Source organism: Peromyscus californicus, unplaced genomic scaffold (assembly GCF_007827085.1).
Source record: "Peromyscus californicus insignis strain IS unplaced genomic scaffold, ASM782708v3 Scaffold_17__1_contigs__length_78620276, whole genome shotgun sequence".
NCBI classification, from domain to species: Eukaryota; Metazoa; Chordata; class Mammalia; order Rodentia; family Cricetidae; genus Peromyscus; species Peromyscus californicus.
Window position 1 is genome coordinate 64,944,816 of NW_026294469.1, and position 23,779 is coordinate 64,968,594.

The 23,779-nt window shown below is 40.2% G+C and overlaps 1 protein-coding gene across 3 annotated transcripts in view; it reads left to right on the top strand.

Moving 5' to 3' along the window:
- Smad2 (SMAD family member 2) overlaps window positions 1–23,779 on the top strand; it is an 88,922-nt gene that overhangs the window by 27,000 nt on the left and 38,143 nt on the right. For all 3 annotated transcript variants that reach the window (XM_052742574.1, XM_052742576.1, XM_052742575.1), the window contains exon 2: window positions 4,639–4,926. In XM_052742574.1, the coding sequence (XP_052598534.1) occupies window positions 4,691–4,926 (236 nt within the window). In that variant the 5' untranslated portion in view covers window positions 4,639–4,690. The remainder of the gene's footprint in view (window positions 1–4,638; window positions 4,927–23,779) is intronic.

Below are 23,779 nucleotides of genomic sequence, written 5' to 3' on the forward strand. Positions count from 1 at the left end.
ATAATCAAAAGTGTCCTTAGTAGACATCTGTGGGAGATTTGATGACAAAAGGCACGCAGCTGAAAAGGCTAGGAAATGAACTTGTTTTGAGAGCTTCTAGAATCAGCCAGCCTTGCGGACACCTTGGTTGAGTCTGTCGGTACTGTCTGAAGGCAATGAGTGCATGAGAATTTGTTATGGCACCAATAGGTTACTAAGGTGGTCTGTGTTCTCACCAACACTTGGCACTGTCAGAAAAATTTAGAACCATGCTAAGTGATATGAAATCTATTTCATTTCGGTTTTGATTTGCATTTTTCTGACAGTGGTGGTATTAAATATCCCCTAGTATGATACTTTACTCTCTTTGATTAAATGTTTGTAAATTTGTTCCTCTCTTATTTAACAAACTATTTTCTTTGATTATTAATTTTATACACTCTAAATCATAGTCCTTTGTCAGCTATATGTATTGTAAAACCTCCCCAGTCTATGACTTGCCTACTCACCTTTCAGTGGAACTTTGTGTAAGTGTTCTTAACTTTGATGGTTTAATTTATAGGAATTGATGGTTGGTGCTTTTTAAGTTTTTAAAGTCATGAATACTCTTTTCTCCTCCAAGAGCTAAAGATTCTGCTAGCCATGAAGAATGATAGGAGGAAGTGGTAGATGCTTTTCATTTACATACTGGAAAGTTGTTGAAAAGTAGACTAAACTTGGTGCCTTAGTGGACAGTGGGCTGTAAATCTGTAGGCTCTCTGGACATCCTTGTCTACTAGTACGTACATAACCTTTCCCTCTGTGCTTCCTATATAATTACTAAGGCTCTTTAGGTTTTTTAATTGTATTTTTTATTTTTTCAAGTCTTGAAATAAGGTAATATAGGTCACTTAGTTTCCTTTTTCATTCTCAAGATTAAATTTGATTATTCTACATATTTTTTATTTCCATGTGAGTTTTTAGTTTTTTTCCCCCTTGAACTGTAGATAATTGAACCAAAAGCTTCACCCATGCTCCAAGTGCTCTATCCACTGAACTGCACCTGGCTCCAGCTCATCATGCTGAGACATTTCAAATTGAGAAGACTAGACATTAAATAAGCATAATTAGCATTTCTTCCTGGATGTTCTGGGATCCCCACCCTGCACACACCTTTGTGGTTCAGTTTGGATATTTTAATTTGACCTGTCTTTAAGTTCACTGTGTGAACTGATAAAGATTGACTTTAGGAAATAAAGTTGGTGCAAAAATCTAGTTACAGAGTAGTAGTGTACATAATATATAGGGATGATAAGTTGAGAGTGAGTAGAGTTGTGTGGTTTGTGTTTATAGCTCTAAAACAACACAGACTAGAAAAATACTAGAGGAATGGTTTGCATGCCTGAAGAAGCTGAGAGGTGGGCAGACACTTGCTATGTAGTGTGACTTGGGAAATGTATGTACATTTACATGATGAGTGTACAATTTAGGGAAGAGAACAGTCCTTAGCAAGTGGAAGGAATACAGAAATGGATCTGACTGTCTCACGTTGCTAACACCTCTAGAGAAAGCGGTTATTTTAGGTGACTTTCTAAGGCACTTTCCAGATTGTCCTCAGTAGATAGAGCTGCAAAGAAATCTTAAACTTTTGTCTAATAATCTGTTTTAGAAATTATATTGGTATTACTTCAAACTTCTTTCTATATATAGTAAGATAATACAAGTGACTGTATTTATTCAAAACCAAAATTTCCAGTGTTAGGGAAAAGGACATGAGAGTAAACCAGAATGAATCCCACCCCAACCCCACCCTGCCTGTGAATGTAATTTCATTTGGATAAAAGGGTTTTATAAGATACACTTATGGATCTTAAGATGAGATTGTTCTAAATTTTATTTATATATATATATGTATTTTTTTTTCTTTTTCTTTTTTTTTTTTTGGTTTTTCGAGACAGGGTTTCTCTGTGTAGCTTTGCGCCTGTCCTGGAACTCACTTGGTAGCCCAGGCTGGCCTCGAACTCACAGAGATCCGCCTGGCTCTGCCTCCCGAGTGCTGGGATTAAAGGTGTGCGCCACCACCGCCCGGCCTATATATATGTATTTTATAATTAACTTAATTTCACATATCAGTCACGGATTCCCCCGTCCTCCCTCCTCCCACTCTAAATTTTCTTGATGGACCCCAAGCACAATGGCAAGTGCCCTTACGTGGGAGTCTGTGGGAGTCCAGCTCCGACCTGCTCCCGCCTTTTGAAGGGTTCTTAGGTGGAGGAGAGAGGAATGAGAAAATATCAGAAAGATAAGCCTGGACAATGAGGAGAGAGACACAGGATAGCTTTGGGAGGGCCTGGGTTAATACCCAACCACCCTGAGGTTTATTCAAAAGGGCTTTTTATAATATGCCAAGGGGAGAGGCAAAAGACCTCCCCCTTGCAAGATCAAAGCAGTGTACAGCCAAGTGTAGACCCTTCCAAATACCTGGTAACCACGCTGTGGTCAAATCATTATATTATGCAGCCTTGCTGGGTAAAGCAAGCTCAGATTCTCTGACCCTGAGTAATTTCTCACTAGATAGCCTCTGTGGACCTCCATACCCTTATAAAGGTTTATGGTAATGCATGACAGCAGCCCCAGGGAACTAATAGAAATAATAGACATTAAAATGAAATACTTAAGCATTTAACCTGATTTAGCTTAAAGTAAATGTGTTTTAGGATAAACACACAGCCCTCCCTAGCTGATGGGGAAATGTTCCTTTTAAAGAATTATAGCTAATAATGGATGGAATAGACAGAAAGTAACCCTAATAAATACATCTTGCTACTGGTCATTGAAGGGTGATCATACTGCGTGGAAGGGTGATAGAAATTCTTAGCCTGCAGACCGGTGCAGTCTGTCACTAGCTGCTGTAGCAGGTAGAACATTGTTGGCTTATAGATAAATAATGTGATACGGACCACACAGGGTCTATTGTTGGAGGTTGAAATATAATCTAAAGTATGTATAGCTCACCTCCTATTGTATGGCTAGAAGGATAGATTAGTGACACCACAAGGAAAACAATGAGAGTATAAACTCACATAGCTACTACTTCCTGAATCAGTTAGGGTAGGGATTGTTCTGGATTTAAGAGGACTCAGGAGGTAAGCTGTCCAAGTGAATTGCATCATCTGTTTTGCACCTGAACTAAAAAACAACCATGAGATGGACTTTCCCTTTGAACCAGCCAGGCAAATGATGGGTAATGATGATTCCAGGCTTTGATAAGGACCGAGAGGAGGATCTCTGTACTGTTCTTATGGATACCAAATTACAGAGTTGAAATAACTATCGGAGACTTGCTTTTGTTGTTGTTGTTGTTGTTTAAGGAAAAGTAAGATAGTACCGTATCTTAATCATTGCAACAAGTGGGAGAAGTATATTACTGTTTCTAAAAGTAAATAATATTGTATAAAAAAAAAGTGTTCCGACAGAGTCTTACAGACATCTGTATCCCTTTCTCAGGGTTTACATACCCCACGAAACAATAGATGCAGTGTGTAAGAAAGATAAAGAAAGGCATGGTATTAGGAAGATAGCAACTTCAGCTCACAGAGAGGTGAAGGGAGTTCCTAGTAATGCTGCAGGACAGGGGATCACTAGTTCAGTTCAGAGATGGAGAATATGAGTGCTAGGATGTGAGTGTATGGAATACATTCAGTTGAATTTTTTTATGTGTATGATTAAAAATTTCATTGAGGGAGTGGCATAGAGAGGACAGTTTGGTGGTAAAGTACATAGGAAAAAAGCAAATGGAAAGGTTGAGTCTGTGAGTACCGAAAGGTGTGCAGAAAGAAAGAACTTCCTGCTGATCCCATCGGACAATAATGGTTTAATTACAACTGCAAAGTGATTTTCAGAGTAAGAGAAAGGGAAGTAAGTAATGATGTAAAGGAATTAGCCCATTGTGTCCCATAGGGAATTCAATAGCTTATACCTGAACTTGGTGTTTGAAGGGTTACTGTTCCAAGCCTGTTACTTTGACATAAACTAAAAGATATTGAAGAATGGCACGTATTGTAGGAAGAAAAATTGTGCTTAGTTTGTGTCTATTACTAGATAAAAGAGAAAATGGGTGTTAGAATAGGTAGAATTTAAGCTGACAGGGTTGAATAGAGCCTTTTATCCACAAGTTTGTTTACTTTTCTTTATTCTTAATGAAAATGTAAAACTATGAACAGTTGGTTTGTATATATTTTATTTTTAAGTCTCCCCCACCCCTAAGCCTGTTGATGTTAGGCAAGTATTCTACCACTTTATTATATATACTTCAAGCCTTGATTTTTGCTAGATCTTTTGAGAATAGACCAAAGTCCTAAAAATGTGGAAAAAAATTGGTCTTCGTGAAAATATTTTAGTCAAGTGTTAATTTGAAAAAATTAAGAATAAGGAGAAATTACATTATTAAAATTGTCTAGAGCATTGATAAGGATTTTATTTGCAAAATTATATTTGCCCAAGAGTTGAGTCATCCCGATTTTAGAAGGATTTGTTGTTACAATTCAGCATTTCCAGGAGTATAGGACTTGAGATTGAAGAATTTGAATTTCTGTTCTGTGCTATGGCTTGCTTCTGTAGCATGTTGAAATCACTACTTTTAAGTTAGTTTTAAAATGAATGTTTCAATGTCTTTTCTAGGATATACTTGCCAGGCTGTTTCTGAGTGTGGATTGTAACCTCTGGTAAGAAGATGTCGTCCATCTTGCCGTTCACGCCGCCAGTGGTGAAAAGACTCCTGGGATGGAAGAAATCAGCCAGTGGGTCTGGAGGAGCAGGTGGTGGAGAACAGAATGGACAGGAAGAGAAGTGGTGTGAGAAAGCGGTGAAAAGTCTGGTGAAAAAACTAAAGAAAACAGGACGATTAGATGAGCTTGAGAAAGCCATCACCACTCAGAACTGCAATACTAAATGTGTGACCATACCAAGGTAAGTGAGGCCAGGGCGCCCGGAGAACGTGGCTGGATTTCTGTTACTTCAACCATCTCTACATAGTGGTTATTACAATGTAATTATTTTGTTTGGGGAGTTAAATCTTGTTTATTTTATAGTTTATTTTCCTGAGTAGTGAAATTTAATCAAGCAACGTTGAAATATATTGTTTTATCTCTGTTACTTGAAGTTGTATGCTATTCCCATCTCTATGATTGAAAGTTGAATAAAGAGTCATTGAATGGAAATTAAACAAATACCCAAAACTGTGACTGACAAGTACTGGCTGGTAGTTTCATCAGGCCTTGGTCAATCAGTAAATAGTTAAAAGCTCTGCTGTCTCGTGATGAGACACACACTTAAACAAGAATTGTAGGTGAGGCCGAGTCTGCTGTGTTGTAGTTTGAACTCATCTCAGAGGCTGGCCTTGTACATTAGAAGGACCTGTTTCTCACGAGGTTGAAAGTTTGAGTAGAATTTTCATCATTTTATAGGTAAGTACCGTAGTTAGGAGGGTTGTGGCAGGTCGTTTGAGAGTGTGTTCCAGACCTATGTGTATTTACATTACAGCTGCATGTGTGTATCCCAAAGACAGAGTGTTCTGAGTGATGGCAGTACCATAGGTAAGGACTGGCTTTGCTTGTTTCCAGTGAGCCGTGAGAAGTATACACCCGATGCCTGTAGATGATGGATCCCAGGAAGACCAACTTCTACTTAGCAGATTGTTTTCTACCTTGTTTGATAGACTAGCCATTTTTACTTTGTTTTATGTATATCTTGAGTTACCTTTCTTGGTTCTTTTGTTTTTACAAATGCTGATGAGGTGCTTGGTGTGTGTAAGATATTATTTTTAGACAAATGGGGATATAGTGGTGTGCAAATAGAAAGTTCCTAAGGGAGATTGACTTGTAAATAAAGGAGCATAATTGGAGGAAGTAATGAACTCAGAAGAAAGTGCAGGGTGGGATGGAGAGCATGTGAGGTGGAGGTTACAGAGCTGCTTTGGCTGGAAAGGTGAGGTCTGAGCTGCTCCAGGGGAAAAGGGCCAGTGTAAAGACTCCAAGGCGTGGAGAACAAAACCCAGTGTTTTAGGGAGCTGGGCGAGTTTGAATGTTTGACTAAATAACATAAGGAGCAAGTAAGGACTGTTTCATTTTGTTTTTGTTTTTTTTTGTTTGTTTTGTTTTTTTTTTGTTTGTTTGTTTTTTTTTTGGTTTTTTTTTTGGTTTTTCGAGACAGGGTTTCTCTGTGTAGCTTTGCGCCTTTCCTGGATCTCGCGCTGTAGACCAGGCTGGCCTCGAACTCACAGAGATCCGCCTGCCTCTGCCTCCCGAGTGCTGGGATTAAAGGCGTGCGCCACCACCGCCCGGCCATTTTGTTTTGTTTTTTTAACTGCATTTTTAAAAAAGATTTTTTAAAAAGGTCTGTATCTTACCAAGCTATCCTGGCCAGTAGTCAAGTGCTGAGGGGGAAGAGGGGTGGCAGTGCTGTGCAGGCCTCTGCTGGTGTGTATGTGAGTGAGTGAGGGGGGGTGTATTAGGGTGAGTGGAAGTGTGAAGAAGAGCTGTAGTGCTGTGGTGTGGCAGTCTAGTGCAGGATGAGCAGAATTGGACAGACATGGCTATGCTGATGCTCAGAAGGACTGTGATTGGCCTGTGTTTTGGAAGTGGAGATCACAGGACGTAAGGCAAATCAGCTAAAATTAAGTCAAGCTTTACTTGTTCATTTTTCATTGTGTGGTTTTAAGTGTCCACCACTTGGCTCATATGTGCTGGATATGCTATTGAATTGCTTACTTCCTGGTGAGGGAGGTAAATTTAAGTAATTCGGCAGGTATACTACTTATTAGGAAAGAAGTGCACCAGGGACCTCTGTCCAAAGGAAGCCAGGGAAGCTTTCTCCTAGGGAGTCTCTGTGGTGGAGAGTAGAAATTAGGAAAAACTGGTTTCAGCAGGAGTAGAAGTTGGGATTGAGGGACAGGTAAAGGATTGCTCGTTCCCAGTGAGGAGATGTCCTTAGAGTATAAACTGAGGGGCTAGTGATGGTGGGGTGATTCTGAAGGTGGCAGGAACCCACACCATGCTGTACGTGAGCATGACTCACTCAGAAGGATTGAATTGTTGAAAAGTTTTAAATTCAGGAGACCCAGATGGCGGCTTAATTTTGTTTATCTTTACACTTTTGTTTTCTTAAATGGTGCTGGGGATTGAACAAATACAGGGTCTACACAAGTTAGGCAAATACCCTACCAGTGAGCTATATCCGTCACTCTTAGTTTTTCTCTGTCTCCCAGGATAGCCTCGAACTTGAGATCTTCCTGCTTCAGTCTCCAGGATGCTAGGATTGTAGAAGTGGGTTGCACATCTGATTTGGCAGCTTAATTTTAAGAACTGCATGCGAGCTTATTCCCCATGTGGACACATGGAGGCCAGAGGCTGATGTTGGAATGTCTTTTCTGATCACTTTTCCACCATAGTTTTTGAGACAGTCTCTTACTGTACCTGAAGCTTGCTGTTTGAGTGAGGAGGTGGGTTGTGAGGCTGTCTGGAGTGGAGGTGGGATCACCTAGTGGGTAGTCAGTGGGTACATCCAAGGCTCCATTGCTGTTGTAGTGAGGTGGGCCAGAGTGGAACTCTTGAAGTAGCAGATAACAGTTACAAGTATCCATGCAGAGCTTTATCCTTGAGGTCACCTTAGTAACAGCTTCCCTTCTTTTCCATTCTACTTAGAGTCTCTTTTTCGAGACTTTCTATTTTAGATCTTTTTCATTATTGAAATATACTTTTACCCAATTAAAGATTACCTTGGTTTTACTGTTAAGATTTTCTTGAATTTTGGAAGCTTGTTTGATTTACCATGCTTTTTAAAAAATAATGTTTTTATTAATTGAGAATTTTATACAATGTATTTTGATCATGTTCTCCTCCCCAAATCCTCCCAGGCCTACACCCCTCATCCCACCCCTCCATACTGGCTTCCAACTTTATCCTCCTTAAAAATAAATAAATAAATAAAGCACCAGTGATTCCAGTTAGTGCTGCCCATATACTCGTGAGTGTGGAACATCCACTTAAACATGCTTGATCCACCAGAGCCCACACCCTTCAAGAAAACTGACTTTCCCTTTTCTAGAAGCCATCAGTCAATAGTTCCTCAATAGGGGTGGGGACTTGTGAACCCATTCCCACTCGGTGCTAGAATGTTAGCTGCCTTGATCTTGTCTAGGTCCTGTTTGGGCTATTTAAGCTATGTGAATTCATGAATGTACAGACCTGTCATGGTTAGAAGACACTTAGAATCCAGTCCTCCCAACTCCCTCTTCCACAGTGGTCCTTGAGACTTGGGGTGGGTGTGATATTGATGTTCCTTTTTTGGCTGACTACACTGATCTCTACACTGATCGCTTTTAAGTTTCTTTGTTAACCAGTGTCTACCAAAAAAAAAGTCTCTGATGAGAGTTGGGTGGCACTGATCTATGAGTATAGAGATAGAAATTTAGAGGACAGTTTAATATTATGTCCATTTAGTAGATTGATAATAGTGGGTTCACCCCTGGAGCCTGTGAGCTCCTCAACCATAGGTTTTGGGCAGATTTACGGCTCCAGGTATGTGTTTCTTGTGTGGAACAGGCCTTAAATCCACTCAGAAAGCTGTTGGCTGTCCAGTCACACTCCTGCCACCATTGCATCGTGGACAGATCTTCCCCTGGCTGTAGTTACTGTAGTTCCCAGGATGTACAACTGGCCAAGACTGGTGAGGCCTTCCCCCAGCAACCCACAGTAGTGCCTTCCTGTACAATGAAGCTAGCCAACAGGAAGGAAGCTCCCTGGTCAGTCCCAGCCTGATTTCTCCATGCCCTGTGACAGACAGTTGTGCTTTTTTCAAATTAGATTTGTTTGTATGGATTGTTACTGATTAAAAAACTATAGCTTCTTACATTGTAGTTTGATGTATATTTTAAAACTTTTTAGTAGAAGTAGAAAAATTAAGTCAGTTATTATTCATATCTTAACTATTAAATATCTTTCAACAGTAGGTTTTAATTGAAATTCAGTCACCTCATTTATGTAGTGTAAAAGATGGGAGGTGAGCGTTGGAAAGGTAATCTAAGCTATGTAAGTTTATGAGTGTTGTGGGTAGTCTAAGACCAGTTTAAACAGTTGTTTAAAATATGATACAAAATGTATTTAACCACATTCACTTAAAATTGCAAGTAAGTTTTTAATAAAACAAATACCTTAAGATTTTACAAGCCTAAAATTACAAGCTCAATTGGTGGAGAACATGTTGGCTTAGAATATAGCAAGTGTTTACAGCTAAAATATCTGTTTTGTTGACTTGGAGCAGTTTCCCCCTTTGTGCCCTTTGCCCCACTAATATTAGAGTGGGATTAAAATTGCCCAGAACAGCCCTGGCTTTCTGTCCTGTTTCCCCTCCTGCAGCTGCCTCAGAGAGTTGGAAGCTGGAAAGGTAACAGCAGTAGTCGTCTTTCTTACCATGCATGATGTGCAGTGGAGCAGATGGCACAGAGCAACTAACGTGGAACTGGACCTGGCAGCCTGGGCCAAGCAAGACAGTTGCAGGAAATCTTCCTGTCTCTGCAATTTTTTTTTTTTTTTTTTTTTTTTTTTGGTTTTTCGAGACAGGGTTTCTCTGTGTAGCTTTGCGCCTTTTCCTGGAACTCACTTGGTAGCCCAGGCTGGCCTCGAACTCAGAGAGATCCGCCTGGCTCTGCCTCCCAAGTGCTGGGATTAAAGGCGTGCGCCACCACTGCCCGGCCTGTCTCTGCATTTTTAAGACTAGAGAAAGGGAGAAAGCTCAGTCATAAAATCAGAATGGGAATTGAGTCAGGGAAGAAACTAAAAACTTTTAGTACATTTTAGCTACAATAAAATAAAGCAAAACCAGAACTTCTGATGGGAATGGAGTTATAAAATTAAAAGGAAATTACTGTAGGATCTAAAATAACCATTCCATAGTAACCATAGCCATTATGTATGTGTGTGTAGGGACACAGAATTTGTTTTTCCAAGCTTAAGTTGAAAGAGCTTTGGTCAGTGTAATCACTTTTTTAGTCTTTCATCCTGAGGAAACAGTTAAGGGAAAAGTGAAAGATTTCTCGTGTTCTTGCAATGGTTTTTACTATAAGAAAGAATTTTTTTGAAATCCTCTTAGTTTCTTTAATTCTGATAATAAAGAAAACTTACCCAACTTGTTTTATGCCACAGTTGATCAAGGATGGTAAAACAGAAAGCTCTATTGGTCTTACTTGTAAACAAATGTAAAGTTACAGGTACTAACTACAATTCATTAGTTTATTCAAACAAAACCCAGATAATTATTGCAAGACAAGGTCAAGTTTATCACACACTGCAGGATGCTGCTATGACAGGAAATCTCCTAAGATAACACACACTTCAGTTTAAGGACTTAGGCATCATCTTGATGAACCAAGAAAACTTTTTGTAGCTGGAATTTTCTCCAGTCCTGCCTGGTCCATGGTCAAGACAAATCTCATCTGCCAGTCCTGCAGCCGCTTGGACCCAAGTAAACACACAAAGGCTTATATTAATTAAACTGTATCGCCTAATGTCTCAGGCTTCTTGCTAGCTAGATCTTACATCTTAAATTAACCCATTTCTATAAATCTTTAAGTTGCCACATGGTTTGTGGTTTACTGGTACTTTACATCTTACTTCTCATGGCGGTGGCGGCCTTCCACTTAGCAGAATTCTCCTCTCTGTTTGTCCCGCCTATACTATACTTCCTGCCTGGCTACTGGCCAATCCGCGTTTTATTTATCATTCACAGCAACACATTCATAGCATACAGAAAGACATCCCCAGCAACTTTCTGTTAGACTCACTGTTTATAATGAGAAACTAAAACAATAGTTTGATAAAGCGTGTATTTAAAATGTTATGTTTAATCACGAAACTTTAAAAAAAGATGTACACTAAGTTTTTAATGGTGGTTATTTATGGATGGACAAGAAATGGTCTATAATCTTTTAATGTTATAGGTAAAAGTTAATATTGTTAAAATGTTTAAATAGGATTTAGGGAAATTTAATTCTTGTTTCCTTAAACTACCTCTTGTTCACTTTGGTATTTTTCTCTGTGCCATTCCAGTTTTAGTTCATGTGCTGCTGAAGTTAGTGCTGTGTTTGGTGTTCTTTGAAGCAGTTTTTCTGTTAAAAGGCAGTTTTGAACTGGACCTGGTGGCCCGTAGTCTCAGTGCTTAGAGGCTGATAAGATGGTGCATTCTACTAAGTCTGGGTTATGTACACAGCAAGACCCTGTCTCAAGAAAAAGAAAACAAAACCCAATTAAAAAAATAAAAAGACAAGTTTATTGTTTTCTTAGGACTCTTTTACACACAACACACGCATCCTGCTTCCAGAAGTCTGTTACTTAGAAACATGGAAGCAGTATGTGTACATGGTTGAAAGTCAGCCTAGAATATACTGTTGGAAAAAAGCCTCACACCATCTTCTCTTTCACCCAGTTTTCCTCCCAGTGAAGGTCATATTGCTCGTTAGGCTGGTGTACCTTCAGGATAGTAAGTTTCTAGTGTGATCATTGATACTTGGTTTTTCTTTTGTATCTTCTAAACTTTTAAACATCAGAGTAATCAAAAAGACTTTGTTCAGATTGTCAACTTTTTTCTGGCTTCCTATTCATAAGCTTTTACTTGTCAGGGCCAAACTAGAATAGTTAGAAGTCATTTGGAACCTAAACTATAGTTTTCTTTCATTCTTAAACACGCATGTTTGCTTCAGAAGAGGCTAGTTCTCCCTTCCAGTTATGCATTGTGGGGATAAGTGTGGTTCTGTATGGAGCACCGATCGGGGAGCTCTGCATTGGCCTTTGATTGCCTGGTTTTGAGTTAGCTTACTCAGTACTGAGCTGTGGATCCTAGCAGAGTGGATGTGGCCTCTACTGCTTCCTTGTTTGGGAAAGGTGATGTTTCAGTGTGAGCACTTTTACATTCCAGTTTCTGGCCCATTGAAATAGTGTGAAAGTTATAAACTATAAAGCATTGGCCATGAGTAGAGGTTATTTGAAACATTCACACATATTCTCCGTCTTCAGCTTCCTTTTATGTTTTTCAAAAGAATGTGCATTAAATTATGGACATTTAATTGTATTACCCATCCTGCTTAGAAAAAAAATTGGTAAGGCAACATTGTATTATGTATAATTTAGTTAATTCAAATATATAGTTTATTTGTAAAACCAATGAAAACAATGACACTATAAATTCAGGAGTAGAACTTTGAGGTTATAATGATACCTTTTTATCAGCCTTAGCATGCAATTACAGTTTTTATATATTCTGTTTTTAAATTGTTAAAGTGCCTGGTTTGTTGTTAAGGATCCTGTAAAATGCTTTGAAAGGCACGTGTAAGACTCTCGATGGTTTTCAGATGCTGACATTTATGGTTTTAGGGTTTTCAAGGGGGTCTCCTGTTACAACACATTCAGAACCCTTTTGTATATATAATACATTCAGTCATGGAACTTTTAAAGTGTGTGTGTGTGTGTGTGTGTGTGTGTGTGTGTGTGTGTGTGTGTGTGCGTGTGTGTGCGCGTGCGTGTGTGTGTGTACGTACACGTGTACATGCATGCCACAGTGTTTGTGTGGAGGTTAGAGGAGAACCTCAGGGTAGCTGGGTCACAAGTTTCTGGGAGTTTCTTGTTTTTGCCTCCCATCTCCCCTTAGGAGGTCTGGAATTAGAGATGCTCACACTGTGTCTGGATTGTCCATGGATTCTGAGGATTCCAACTGAGGCCCACATGTGCTTGCAACAAGTGTTCTTGCCCACTGAGCCATTGCCCACACTGGATTTTATTTTATTTTATTTTTATCATTCACTTCATCAGAGAAAACACACCAGCCCTAGGACCTTTGTTCTTTTATAAAAATTAGTGAATTATGCCCAGATTAAACAGCCCCTATAATATTAGTTTTTAACATCTGGGCCAAAAAAGCAAGATCTTTATTGTGCCATAATTTATTGTGTTGGCTTCAGGGAGAAATTCATTCTAGCTAAAGTAGTACTGATAACCATTTTGTTTTCTTAATATCCTTAATCTGTTTCCAGTTTTAACTGGAGCTTTTTGAGTTTGCCCATACTATTCCTGTGTGGCTAACTGCATTCTGGGAAGATCATCAGCATTCAGGACAGCCTTTAAGAGTAGTGTTTACTCTTTTCTCCCTGTCTGTAGGAGAGTACTTAGGGCTTGTGTAGTCACTGCTGACAACACAGGTAAACACATCACCATGGGGAAAGTACAGTGGTGATACAGGAAGACACCACTTTAGGTTATCTTAGGTTACCTTCAGTCTTCTGTGTCCTTGGGCTAGAATTGCATGTCTCTTGTGTTGTGCAAGTCTTGGCTTTCTTTTTTCCTTCACTCCTTTTGAATTGTGATTTTTCTGTTGACAAACCTATTAATTACTGATCTTATTTTTTATTTGTGGTAGATGGTATCAGTCTATAGTTAAGTCTGTCTAATAAGTTCTTCAGATGATGAGCCTCAGTTTTAGTGTTTTATATGGAGTCCAGGTATCTATTGTAATTTTTGTCCATTTCATCTTTTCCTTGATATATTTATTATAGTTACATTAAAGTGTTTTCCAGCTCTTAATATTTGGATCATCTTATTTGTCTACTAATACTGCCTGATTATTCTTTAAATTATCACTCAGATTTCCCTGCCTCTTCATATGTCATGTAAATTTGGTTGTATCTCCCTGTCACAGAGCATAAAAACTTTCAAATACAGAAGACTTTATAATTGGTACAAATGTTGATTTCATGACAGTGATTTACTATTGTAAGGTATATGGTGAGAGGGGCTGATTAAACTACATTGGATCTGGTTGCATTTTAATTTGGTGTAGGTCTGTGTTGGCTTACACCTCATCTACAAACAGTGCTCTCCTGGGATTTTGATACAAAACCTGATAGGCTGTCATCTGATCCCTCAAACTCTAGCAAGTTTACTTTTGCCCCATTGTGCTCTAAGTTTAGTTCTTTGTCTTCAGCATTTAAGACTGTTAAACATCTTGAGGAGAGACTTGTGATGTCAAGAATTGTACTGTGTTCTTTTCCTCAGAAGGGATTTTCCCCCAGACTGGGGTTGGGGAGACATGGAAGTTCAGTTGACTTCCAAAGCTTCCTCCCTTCACAGTTTTAGCTCATTTGGATTCCATTACTCCATGTGCTCTCCATTGTCTCTGAACAGGTTTGTTTTCCTTTTTCTTTCTTCTCTTTGTTAGAAAAGGAATATTGAACAGAGCTGGAACATTGGCCCCTGTCTCCTCCTTACATCCCACCTGCAAGTGGGACTGTAGCAATGTTAAGATGGAAGTCACCACAAACCTGAGAACAGTGGATTGTAACCCATGTTCACAGTTGAAGCATCCAGACATGCATTTGGGCTTGCACAAAGGGTTTCCTGAGACAAGTATTGTTATACACACACACACACACACACACACTCACACACACACTTTTCAGTCTCAGAATGTGTGTGTTTATGTCTTTGTGTGCATGTGTATGCACATCATGTCATGGCACAGGTGTGATGGTCAGAGGACAATTTGAAGGAAGTAGTTCTTTCCTTTAACCATGTGGAAAGCTAGGTGTTAAATTTAAGTCATCAGGCTTGGCAGCAAGCCCCCCTTTAACCATTGAGCCATCTTGATTCCTTAAGCATTACTATACTTAAACCCCTCACTCACTTGTAGACCATGTAAAATAGAACTTGACTGAGGAGAGTAGGATCTGTGGTAGTATTTCTCCTGTCCTTCAAATTGAAGGTCTTCAGAATGATTTCTTAGTTTGTTCTGTGTCTGCTGAGGTTTGAGAGACGCATAGAACAGCACCTGACTTCTTAGGGAAGCTTAAAAAGTTAGAGGCCATCCAGAACTTTGTTTATAGCACTGTAGTAAGGAAAGGTCATGATGAAAGTGGCCTGCCATTTGGGGTATGGTGGGTCAATGGTGCAGGGCTGATGAAATAGTGAAAGTTAGGTTGAGAAGAAGAGGAGAACCCAACTGTTGGGTCTGCATGATCTAGTCATAGCGGCCTGAAAACTTAGTTCCTTAGCAAATACATGGAGGGAAGAGAATCAGCATTAGGGGTGGTTGACTTCTGCAAGGTCTCATCTCCTCCTTGTCAAATCAGAGCCCTTGTGACACCTGGACAGGCCTGGGGAAGGTGGAGTACAATTAAATGTGGCAGAATTTTTAATTTCTAAAGGTATTTGCCATGCATACTTGTCTGGACATGACTAGAAACTTGTGATAGCTTTAAGAAATATAGTTTGACATGAGCTTGTTGGGGACAGTAGTACTGGGCAGTGGGAGGAGGGCTCTCACCGGGGCCAGCGTGTCCCACGTGTTGTCTTCCTCTGGAAATGAGAGTTCCATGGTGGTGGTTGGGGACAAAGGGAAACATGAGGTTGGAGGGACATTACAAGCATTTGTATTTTGTAACCATTTTTAATTGGGGTTTCCTTTTATTACCATCATTCTGCCAGGGTGGGGTGGTGTGTGTGTGTGTGTATGTATACGTACAGAAGGACACTTGTGTTTGAAGGTATATGGAGAACAGAAGTGATAGTGGAGGTCTTCCTGAGTCACTGTCCACCTTATTCTTGAGGTCGATCTCACTGCAGTGTAGGTCACTGATTCAGGAAGACTTGGCCTGTCAGCAAGGCACAGAATGACCTGCCTGCCTTTCCAGCACCGGGATTCCAGGCATCTGCTGCTGGGTCTGTCTGTCTGTCTGTCTGTCTTGTTCCTGGGTGCCAGAGGCTAAACTCAAGTCTTTCGTGCTTGAGTGGCAAGCATTTCACCAACTAAGCCGCCTCCTCACCCTGGTTTAGTCTTTATTACCAAGAGCCCTGCTTTGTGGTTGTTAGAGGATTATCGGAAGTATCATTTTGAAACTCCTAGATGCTGAAATGAGACTTGAAACATGTTCGAAGACACTGGTTGAATCAATCATCTTGGCCTTTTTCTTTTAAAACTACCCTTTAGGCTCTTACTTGTATTTCAGAGAATATAATTTCTCCTAACTTTGCTAGAGTGGTAGAGGATGGGGAAGGGTGTTAATGGAAGGTTATTTTCGTTTATGTTGAGCAAGATAGATACTAAACAAAAGCTTATAATGAAAAAGCAAATTAAAAGAGTTTTCTCAAGCCAAGCATGCTTCGTGTTTTTAATCCTAGCACTCCAGAGGCAGAGGCAGAGGCAGGTGGATCTTTGTGAGTTTGAAACCAGCCTGGTTTACATAGTGAGTCCAGGCCAGCCAGAACTACATAGTGAGACATTGTCTCAAATAAATAAAAAGGTTTTCCCTATTGCTTGTATGTGGTGGCTTATGGCATTTGCATTACTAGGTATAAATAGAAGGTAGTCTGCACATTACCTAAACATTTGTTTGCTACGTGTGAAAAACCCTTGCTATATAAATGGGAATTCATTTCTATTTGGTGGTGTGCTAATTTTTGAATATTTGTTCTTACATTATAAAGACATTTAAAAACTATTTATTTGTAGGGGAGTAGGTTTGTGGAAGTCAGAGAACAATTTACAGAAGCCTTCCACTGTGTGGGTCCCAGAGTTTGAACTCAGGTCATCTGGCTTGGCTGCAAGCCAGCTGCTTTCCCCATGAGCTATCTCTCAAGCCCATAAATGATTTCTTTACAACCAAATGAAAGCATTGCCAAAGTCTGCGCCTTCATTGTTACAGGATTCCATTTTTTAATCATCCCTGTCTTATGTCTGGAATATATTCCAGATTTTTCTGCATCTAATTTGAAAGATTAAAATGATGTGTGCATTAGGATTTTTTTTCCGTTTGGGATACTTTTTTTTTTTTTTTTGGTTTTTTCGAGACAGGGTTTCTCTGTATAGCTTTGCGCCTTTCCTGGAACTCGCTTTGGAGACCAGGCTGGCCTCGAACTCACAGAGATCCGCCTGCCTCTGCCTCCCGAGTGCTGGGATTAAAGGCGTGCACCGCCGCCGCCCGGCTGGGATACTATTTTTTGAGTTGTTAAAGACTGTATGTGAACATAAAATTAGAAAACCCATATGCTGCATTGTTAAAGTCTTCGTCCTCTTTCAGCATTAGCTATATTTTTTTAAGTAAAAAGTTCATAATTTCTCGAGTGGCTTGAAATAGTCCCACAAACCCTTTTTAGACTTGATATTAAATGATTTCAGTGGCCAAGGATGTTGTATATCTGTGGTAGTTTTCAAAGATAGGGAGCATCTAGGAGGATCTCAAGTAGCATTGTGAAAACACTTAGAGGTAGATGTAAAAAATATGGGGGCGGGGGCGGGGGGACATTGCAGGTTCCCTTTCGGGTCCTTCCATATCTAAGAAGGGCTGTGCCAAACCAAAGAAGGGTGCAGGTGTTTATTTAACCATAACTTGACAAGAATGTTACTAAGGGAATTATTTGTTAATATTGGTTAGAACAGAAAAGATTGTTGGCATGCACTCAAGCGATGTGCAATAAAAGGAAAATGCATCATAATTTGACTCTGATCTATACTATGCTAATTGCAGTATCAGTATGTGACTTCTAATTTAATTGTTGTAATTCACTGAATTAACAGCAGAGAAACCTGAAGGTTAAGGTCAAAAGCATCTTAACAAAATTCATAGTCCATTTATACTCCCAGCAATTTGGAGTCTCTTATCTGATTGAGACATTAAGAAAAGAGATGACATGCATTTAATTACAGAAGACCTTAATTTCTATAAGATCAGTAACTAGACAAAAACACCTATTTTTGTGTTTCAGCTCATTACTTTAGTGAAAGAACTAATCAGTTCAGTGAGTTAATGAAACGTCTAGAAAACAAAGGTGAAGGAGTGGATCACCATTCTTTCTGTGACATAATTATTAACATGGAAAAAAAGCTAATGAGTAAATCCAGTAAAGCTGTCTTTCACAGACTCATTGTCTATCTGAAGCCAATAACATTTTATAAATACCAGCTCAAACGAGTGGAAGGGTGATAGTAAGAAAATAACTCCATTAGTAAAACTAAATCCCTCGGAATACAGTTTGCTTACAAGAGAAAAGATCTACGGTCTCTCCATGACATTCCAAAGCTTTGCCAAGAGGAATCAAAGCAAAGGAAGAAGAATGGGTTCTTAGCACGGTCAGTATATCTTCTGTTAGACTGACCTGTGTCACATAACAGCTGCACGAACTGAAGCAGCCTGAGGTCATAGAGAAACAAGAACAGACACATTTTAGATAGCGTTTGCCAGTTGGTAAAAGAGAAGATGAATGGAATGATAGATTTTGCTTTTACCCACACAAAATATGCATGGTAGCTAAAATTCCAGTGCAGAACCCACCGTGCCTCTGACGACACTGGACACACCAGCACTGAAAGCTGAGAGCCAGCAAGGGATGAGCTACGTAGGGAAGCCCCACATGTTTTTAAATGGTGTGTGGGGCAGGCAGATCTACAGCAAGCCTGCTGAAGGTTAAAGAGATGGATTATTTGTTTGTTGATTATTTATTTGATTTTTCACGACGGGGTTTCTCTGTGTAACAGCCTTACCTGTCCTAGAACTCGCTTTGTAGACCACTGACTGCCTCTGCCTCCCGAGTACTGGGATTAAAGGCCTGTGCCACCATGCCTGGCTAAAGTAGATTTTTTACAGGAAGTGGGAGAAAGTGATTGGACTTGCTCAAAGAGCGTGTCATTGATTCCAGCCTGCTGAAGCAGAAGTCAGTGGTGAGAGAACGTGACCAAGCCTAGCATCTCCACCGCATGCTCCACCAGGTCTTGCTCACAGTCCTAGATACTCAACTTCAGAGAAAGAAAACGTGTCCCCTCTTTGTGAGGTGGCCAACCAAGACACAACTCAGGTGTTGAAACTGCCAGATGCTGAGTTGACAGGTTAATCCTGTTTCTTAGTTGAGCCCCTCAGTAATATTAAGTTATTGGGCTTCAAAACTTAGAGTGTTATTGGCATATAAAGAAATAAGTGGTGTAAAATGGGGAAATGGGTTAGTGGGTTAAAGTGCTTGCCACCAGGCCTGAGATAAAACAACGTGAGCTCAGTCCCCAGGACTCACCACAAGATGTCCTCTGACCTCCACATGCATGTGTGCACACGTGCACTATAAATACATAAAGTGTAAGAAAATAGTAAAAATTGTTGAGGTGTTTGAATAAAGATAGCGGTGCAGGGTGGTCCAGTAAGGAAAGGAGAGTCTTTGAAAAGGGAGCCCTTGAACAGTTGGATATCTGCATGGAAGAAAGAGCTTGGCCTCCTGTTACATACACTGTCTCAGAAAGTCCTAGTTGAATCATTGTACTCATCCAGGAGTTCAAACCAGAAAACGTGTTTAAGAAAACCACGTAGGGAGTGCCGGGCGGCGGTGGTGCACGCCTTTGATCCCAGCATTTGGGAGGCAGAGACAGGTGGATCTCTGTGAGTTTGAGGCCAGCCTAGTCTACAGAGTGAGTTCCAGGAAAGGCACCAAAACTACACGGAAAAACCCTGTCTCGAAAAACCGAAAAAAAGAAAAAGAAAACGTAGGGAGTTAACTACATTTTATATTTGTGACTTTGGAGTGAGTAGGCTCTCTCTTTAAAGGGCACTGACTTCAAGCGAATGTTATGCCCGATTGTGTTGGTGTTAAAAGCAGCTCACCAGAAGAGTGTTTTAGAGAGAATAGGCCAGAGTGGGGGAGAAATAATTGTGAAACATATTTTTGAAAGATTATATGCAGCGTTTATAAGGAATTCTGTAATTTATTAGTGAAATAATGAGTGGCTCGGGTTTTAAATTGACAAATTTGGATATGTCACAAAAGATACAAAGGACCAGTTGGGACAGGGAACTGCAGTATCATTAGTCACTAGAAAACTACAACTGAAACCGTAAGGAAATACCACAATACAGTCACCAGAATAATTAAATAGACTGTACCTGGAACTCGCAGATCATGAGGGAGCACATCTACTCAGGAAGAAGAGCTATCCATTTTCAATACAGCCAAGCTTGCATCTGGTAATATCTCAGGAGTTCTAGACCCAACACCAGTCGGAAACTCTGTGTCCACAACAGATGTGTTCTTCAGCTTGGATGTCTGTAGCAGCTTTAGTCCCGATAGTGACAACCTGGCCGCAGGTTGGGTATATAGTGATCAGCAAACAGTGACTAAAAAAAACTGGTTTGTTTGGGGAATGGGAAGCTCAGCAAACACATATAGAAAGAATTGTGCTCCACATTAGCATAGATGAATCTCAGAATCATTGTGCTGCTTGAGTGAGGCTGAACCCCAAAGAGTATACAGTGTAGAATTCTGTTTCTAGTACCTTCTGGAAGACTCTAAATTTAAGGTGAGAAAATGAATTTAGCAGTTGCCACCGAAAGTAGGAAATAGAGGGGTGAAAGATAATCGAGAAAGGGACATGCGGAATGGGTTTAAAAAGGTTGAAAATGACACAATTTATAAAACTCAAAGTATTTTCTAAAACCCCCCCAAAAACCAAACTGTGCCATTAAGGTTTGTGCCATACATTATACATTTTACAAGTGAACCAAGGAAACATAGTTATTGTGTCGATGAAGTATATATTGATTTGAGATGTCTACCATGTCTTTTCTCCTCTATTGAGTTTTGACAGTGTGCTAGGCACATTAGAATATAGAGAAAACCTCCTTATTGTGTCCTTCAGGTGCTTACTTTCTAAAAGGAAAACGTGTGTGTGTGTGTGTGTGTGTGTGTGTGTGTGTGTGTGTGTGAGAGAGAGAGAGAGAGAGAGAGAGAGAGAGAGAGAGAGAGAGAGAGAGAGAGAGAGAGAGAGAGAGAGAGAGATAGCAATTTTGTTGGTGTTTTCTATAAAAAGAGGAAATACTCTGTACCGGGAGCTTTAGGCATTACTTAACCTCGTTATTTAGAGTAGAAATGAAGGAGAGGGAAGACAACCAGATCATCACTGCAGAAGGAGAGAGAGTTCGTGGGGAGTGAGCAGAGCAAGCGGGGTCCTTAGAGTGGAGCGAGAACCATCACAGGGCCTTTTCTCAAGTATATGGCCAACAAGGAGGAATGGTGGGTGATAAAACGAAGCTCACAAAGGTAAGTAATCTGTACCTAACAAGTAGAAGGAAGCATCAAAATTGAGGACAGGCTATAAGAATTTCAAGAAACCTTTTAAGAGACAAGGTTTCTTGTGACCTAGGTGGCCTTGTACTCACTGTATTGAGGATGGGACTCCGAATTCCAGGTCCTCCTTCCTCTACCTTCCAAGTGTGGGGTTATAGGCACATGCCACCGCACACTCATTTTATGCAGTGCTGGGAATTAAGCCTAGGGCTTTGTACATACTGTGGCAGGCAATCTGCCAGTTACCATGCCCTCCACTGCCTAGAAATTCTTAAAAGCCAAATCACAGAACTTAGAGTTAATGTTACTCAGTGTCGTAATGGGCCAAGCCCTGGCTGTCCTAGAATTCACTCTGTAGACAAGGCTGTTCTGGAACTTAGAAATTACCTGCCTCTGCCTCCCAAATGTTGGGACTAAAGGCATGTGCCACTATGCTTGGTCTATGTTGTAGCTTCTTGAGCTATAAAATGGGATTTATATTTTAATGAAATGTATTTCTTTTTTTTATCAGTGAAGACCTAGTCATTGTTTACCTGTGTTCTTTGCTAATATGTTAAGGCACGGATTCCAAAGGTCCTTTCTTGGTGCAGTGGAAGGAACAAGAAAAGTCTATGGAGAGGACTGGGAAGGAAGCACAGGCAAGCACAAGGATGTGAGTTCCATCCCAGTACCTGGTGGGATATAGTTAGGCAGAGACAGGTGAAACCCTGGGACTCACTGTCAGCCATCCTAGCCAACTATGTGAGTTCCAGGCCAGCGAGGAACTCTGTCATAGAAATAAGGTGAATGTGCCTGGGGAGCTGGCTCAGTGGTTTAAAGCACCTGGCCGCCGAAGTCTAATGACCTGAGTTCAGATCCCAGAGCCCACATAAACATCAGTGTAGTAGCAGTGGGGTCTGCCATCTATCTCTGTTGGGAGGTAGGAGGTGAGACAGAATTTCTAGAAGCTCATGGGCCAGATCAGGTAGTGTCTGAGATACCCTGTCGTAAAAAAAAAGTCGAGAAGACAGACACCTGGATGTCCTTTCGGTGATCTATCTTCAGGCCTTCATGCGCACAACTTTCTAGAGGTAGGTGTCTTTTTTTTTCATTTGTATAGGGTGGTGGCAGGTAGAGTATTTAGTCATGGAAGCCTTTTGTTACTATGATCATCGTTGATTCCTGAGTTTATCTAAAATACAAACTTTGAGATATTTAAAAATGAAAGGACTGGTTTGTCATCAGTAGAAGTAGTAGTGGCTTCTTAGAGTCTTCCCTACAAATCCTATTATGTGAGTATATCACTCACCAAAAGATAAAGTCTCGATTGAAGCTTGTTTTGTTGAGGTCCTTCTCTAATTGATTAACCATTTAATTTTGTTCAATTCTCAACCTGCTTTAATTTTTCAAAGGGGTATCCTATATCCTTACCCAGTTTGATATGCAGAAGAAGCATTCTCTATAGACAAAGAAGGTTATAAAAAAATAAATTGCTCAAACAATGGTTGTTAGTTATAGTTGTAAATCATACAAATAGTATGAATAGTAAAACTAGTTTAAAGACTTACTGGGTTCTGGAGAATGTGTCTTCTTTTGCCCAAAGTAACGTGCTTGCTTTTCTTTCTTTGTTTCTTTCTCTCTCCCTCCCTCCTTTTTTTTTTTTTTTTTTTGGTCTCCCCCTTCCTCCCTTTCCCAGTCTCCCCCAACCTTGATCTCAGTGATCCACCTGCCTGTATTTCCTGAGTGATGGGTACATGGCCTGCCATCCTGGTTTGTGCTTTCTCCTTCCTTTTCCTTCTGTAGTACTGGAAATTAAACCCAAGATACTTACACATGCTAGATAGGCATGTTACAACTGAGCTATATCCTTAGCCCTTTGAGTTTTAAAATTGGACCTCACTGTGTAACTCAAGTGTGCTTTGAATTTGCTATGTAGTATAGATGTAACCATCTTGTTAAATAAGAAACACGGAGCCAATGCAGAGATGAAAGCCCAAAAGGTCAGAGTAATAGCTAAGTACTAAAAACCTTACCCTTCACTGCCGCTCCTGTCCTTCCCTCCGCAAGAGGCTTGGCAAGACCCGGAGAAAGAACTCTCCATCTACAATGTAGCCGAGGCAGGTCTCAAATGTAACGCAGGCTAGCCTGAAACCTGTGATTAATTTTTGTGCTGGTATAGCACGTTTGTACTGGGAGGTCCAATACCAAGTGAGTGCTTTCTTGAACTGAGTTCTTACTGTCTTTTATTTTCCAATAACATGTATATGCATAAATAAACATGTCCTTTATGTAAAAAGTATATTAACACAAGCATGTTCATGGATATTTAAAATGAAGTACAAAACATTAGTTAATAAAATTGTATTCTAGGATACAGCTTATAAATTATATGTTAGATTTTAAATTTTAAATTGAGTTTCAAATGCGAGTTTATTGTTATTTTAGGTGAAGGAAAATGTGAGTGTGTGTGTGTGTGTGTGTGTGTGTGTGTGTGTGTGTGTGTGTGTGTGTGTGTAGGGGTTGGTAGATGAGCACACATGCCATGGTGTGAGTGTCAGACAATTTCAGGAGTCAGTCCTTCCCTTCTCCCGGGCTGAAGTGCGATCTGCTGTTGATCTGCTGCACTGCGTGCTCCAGGCTGGCTGACCTGCCATCCCCACCTCTCATGGCACTTCAGGGTGCTGCTGTTACATACTGCACACCAC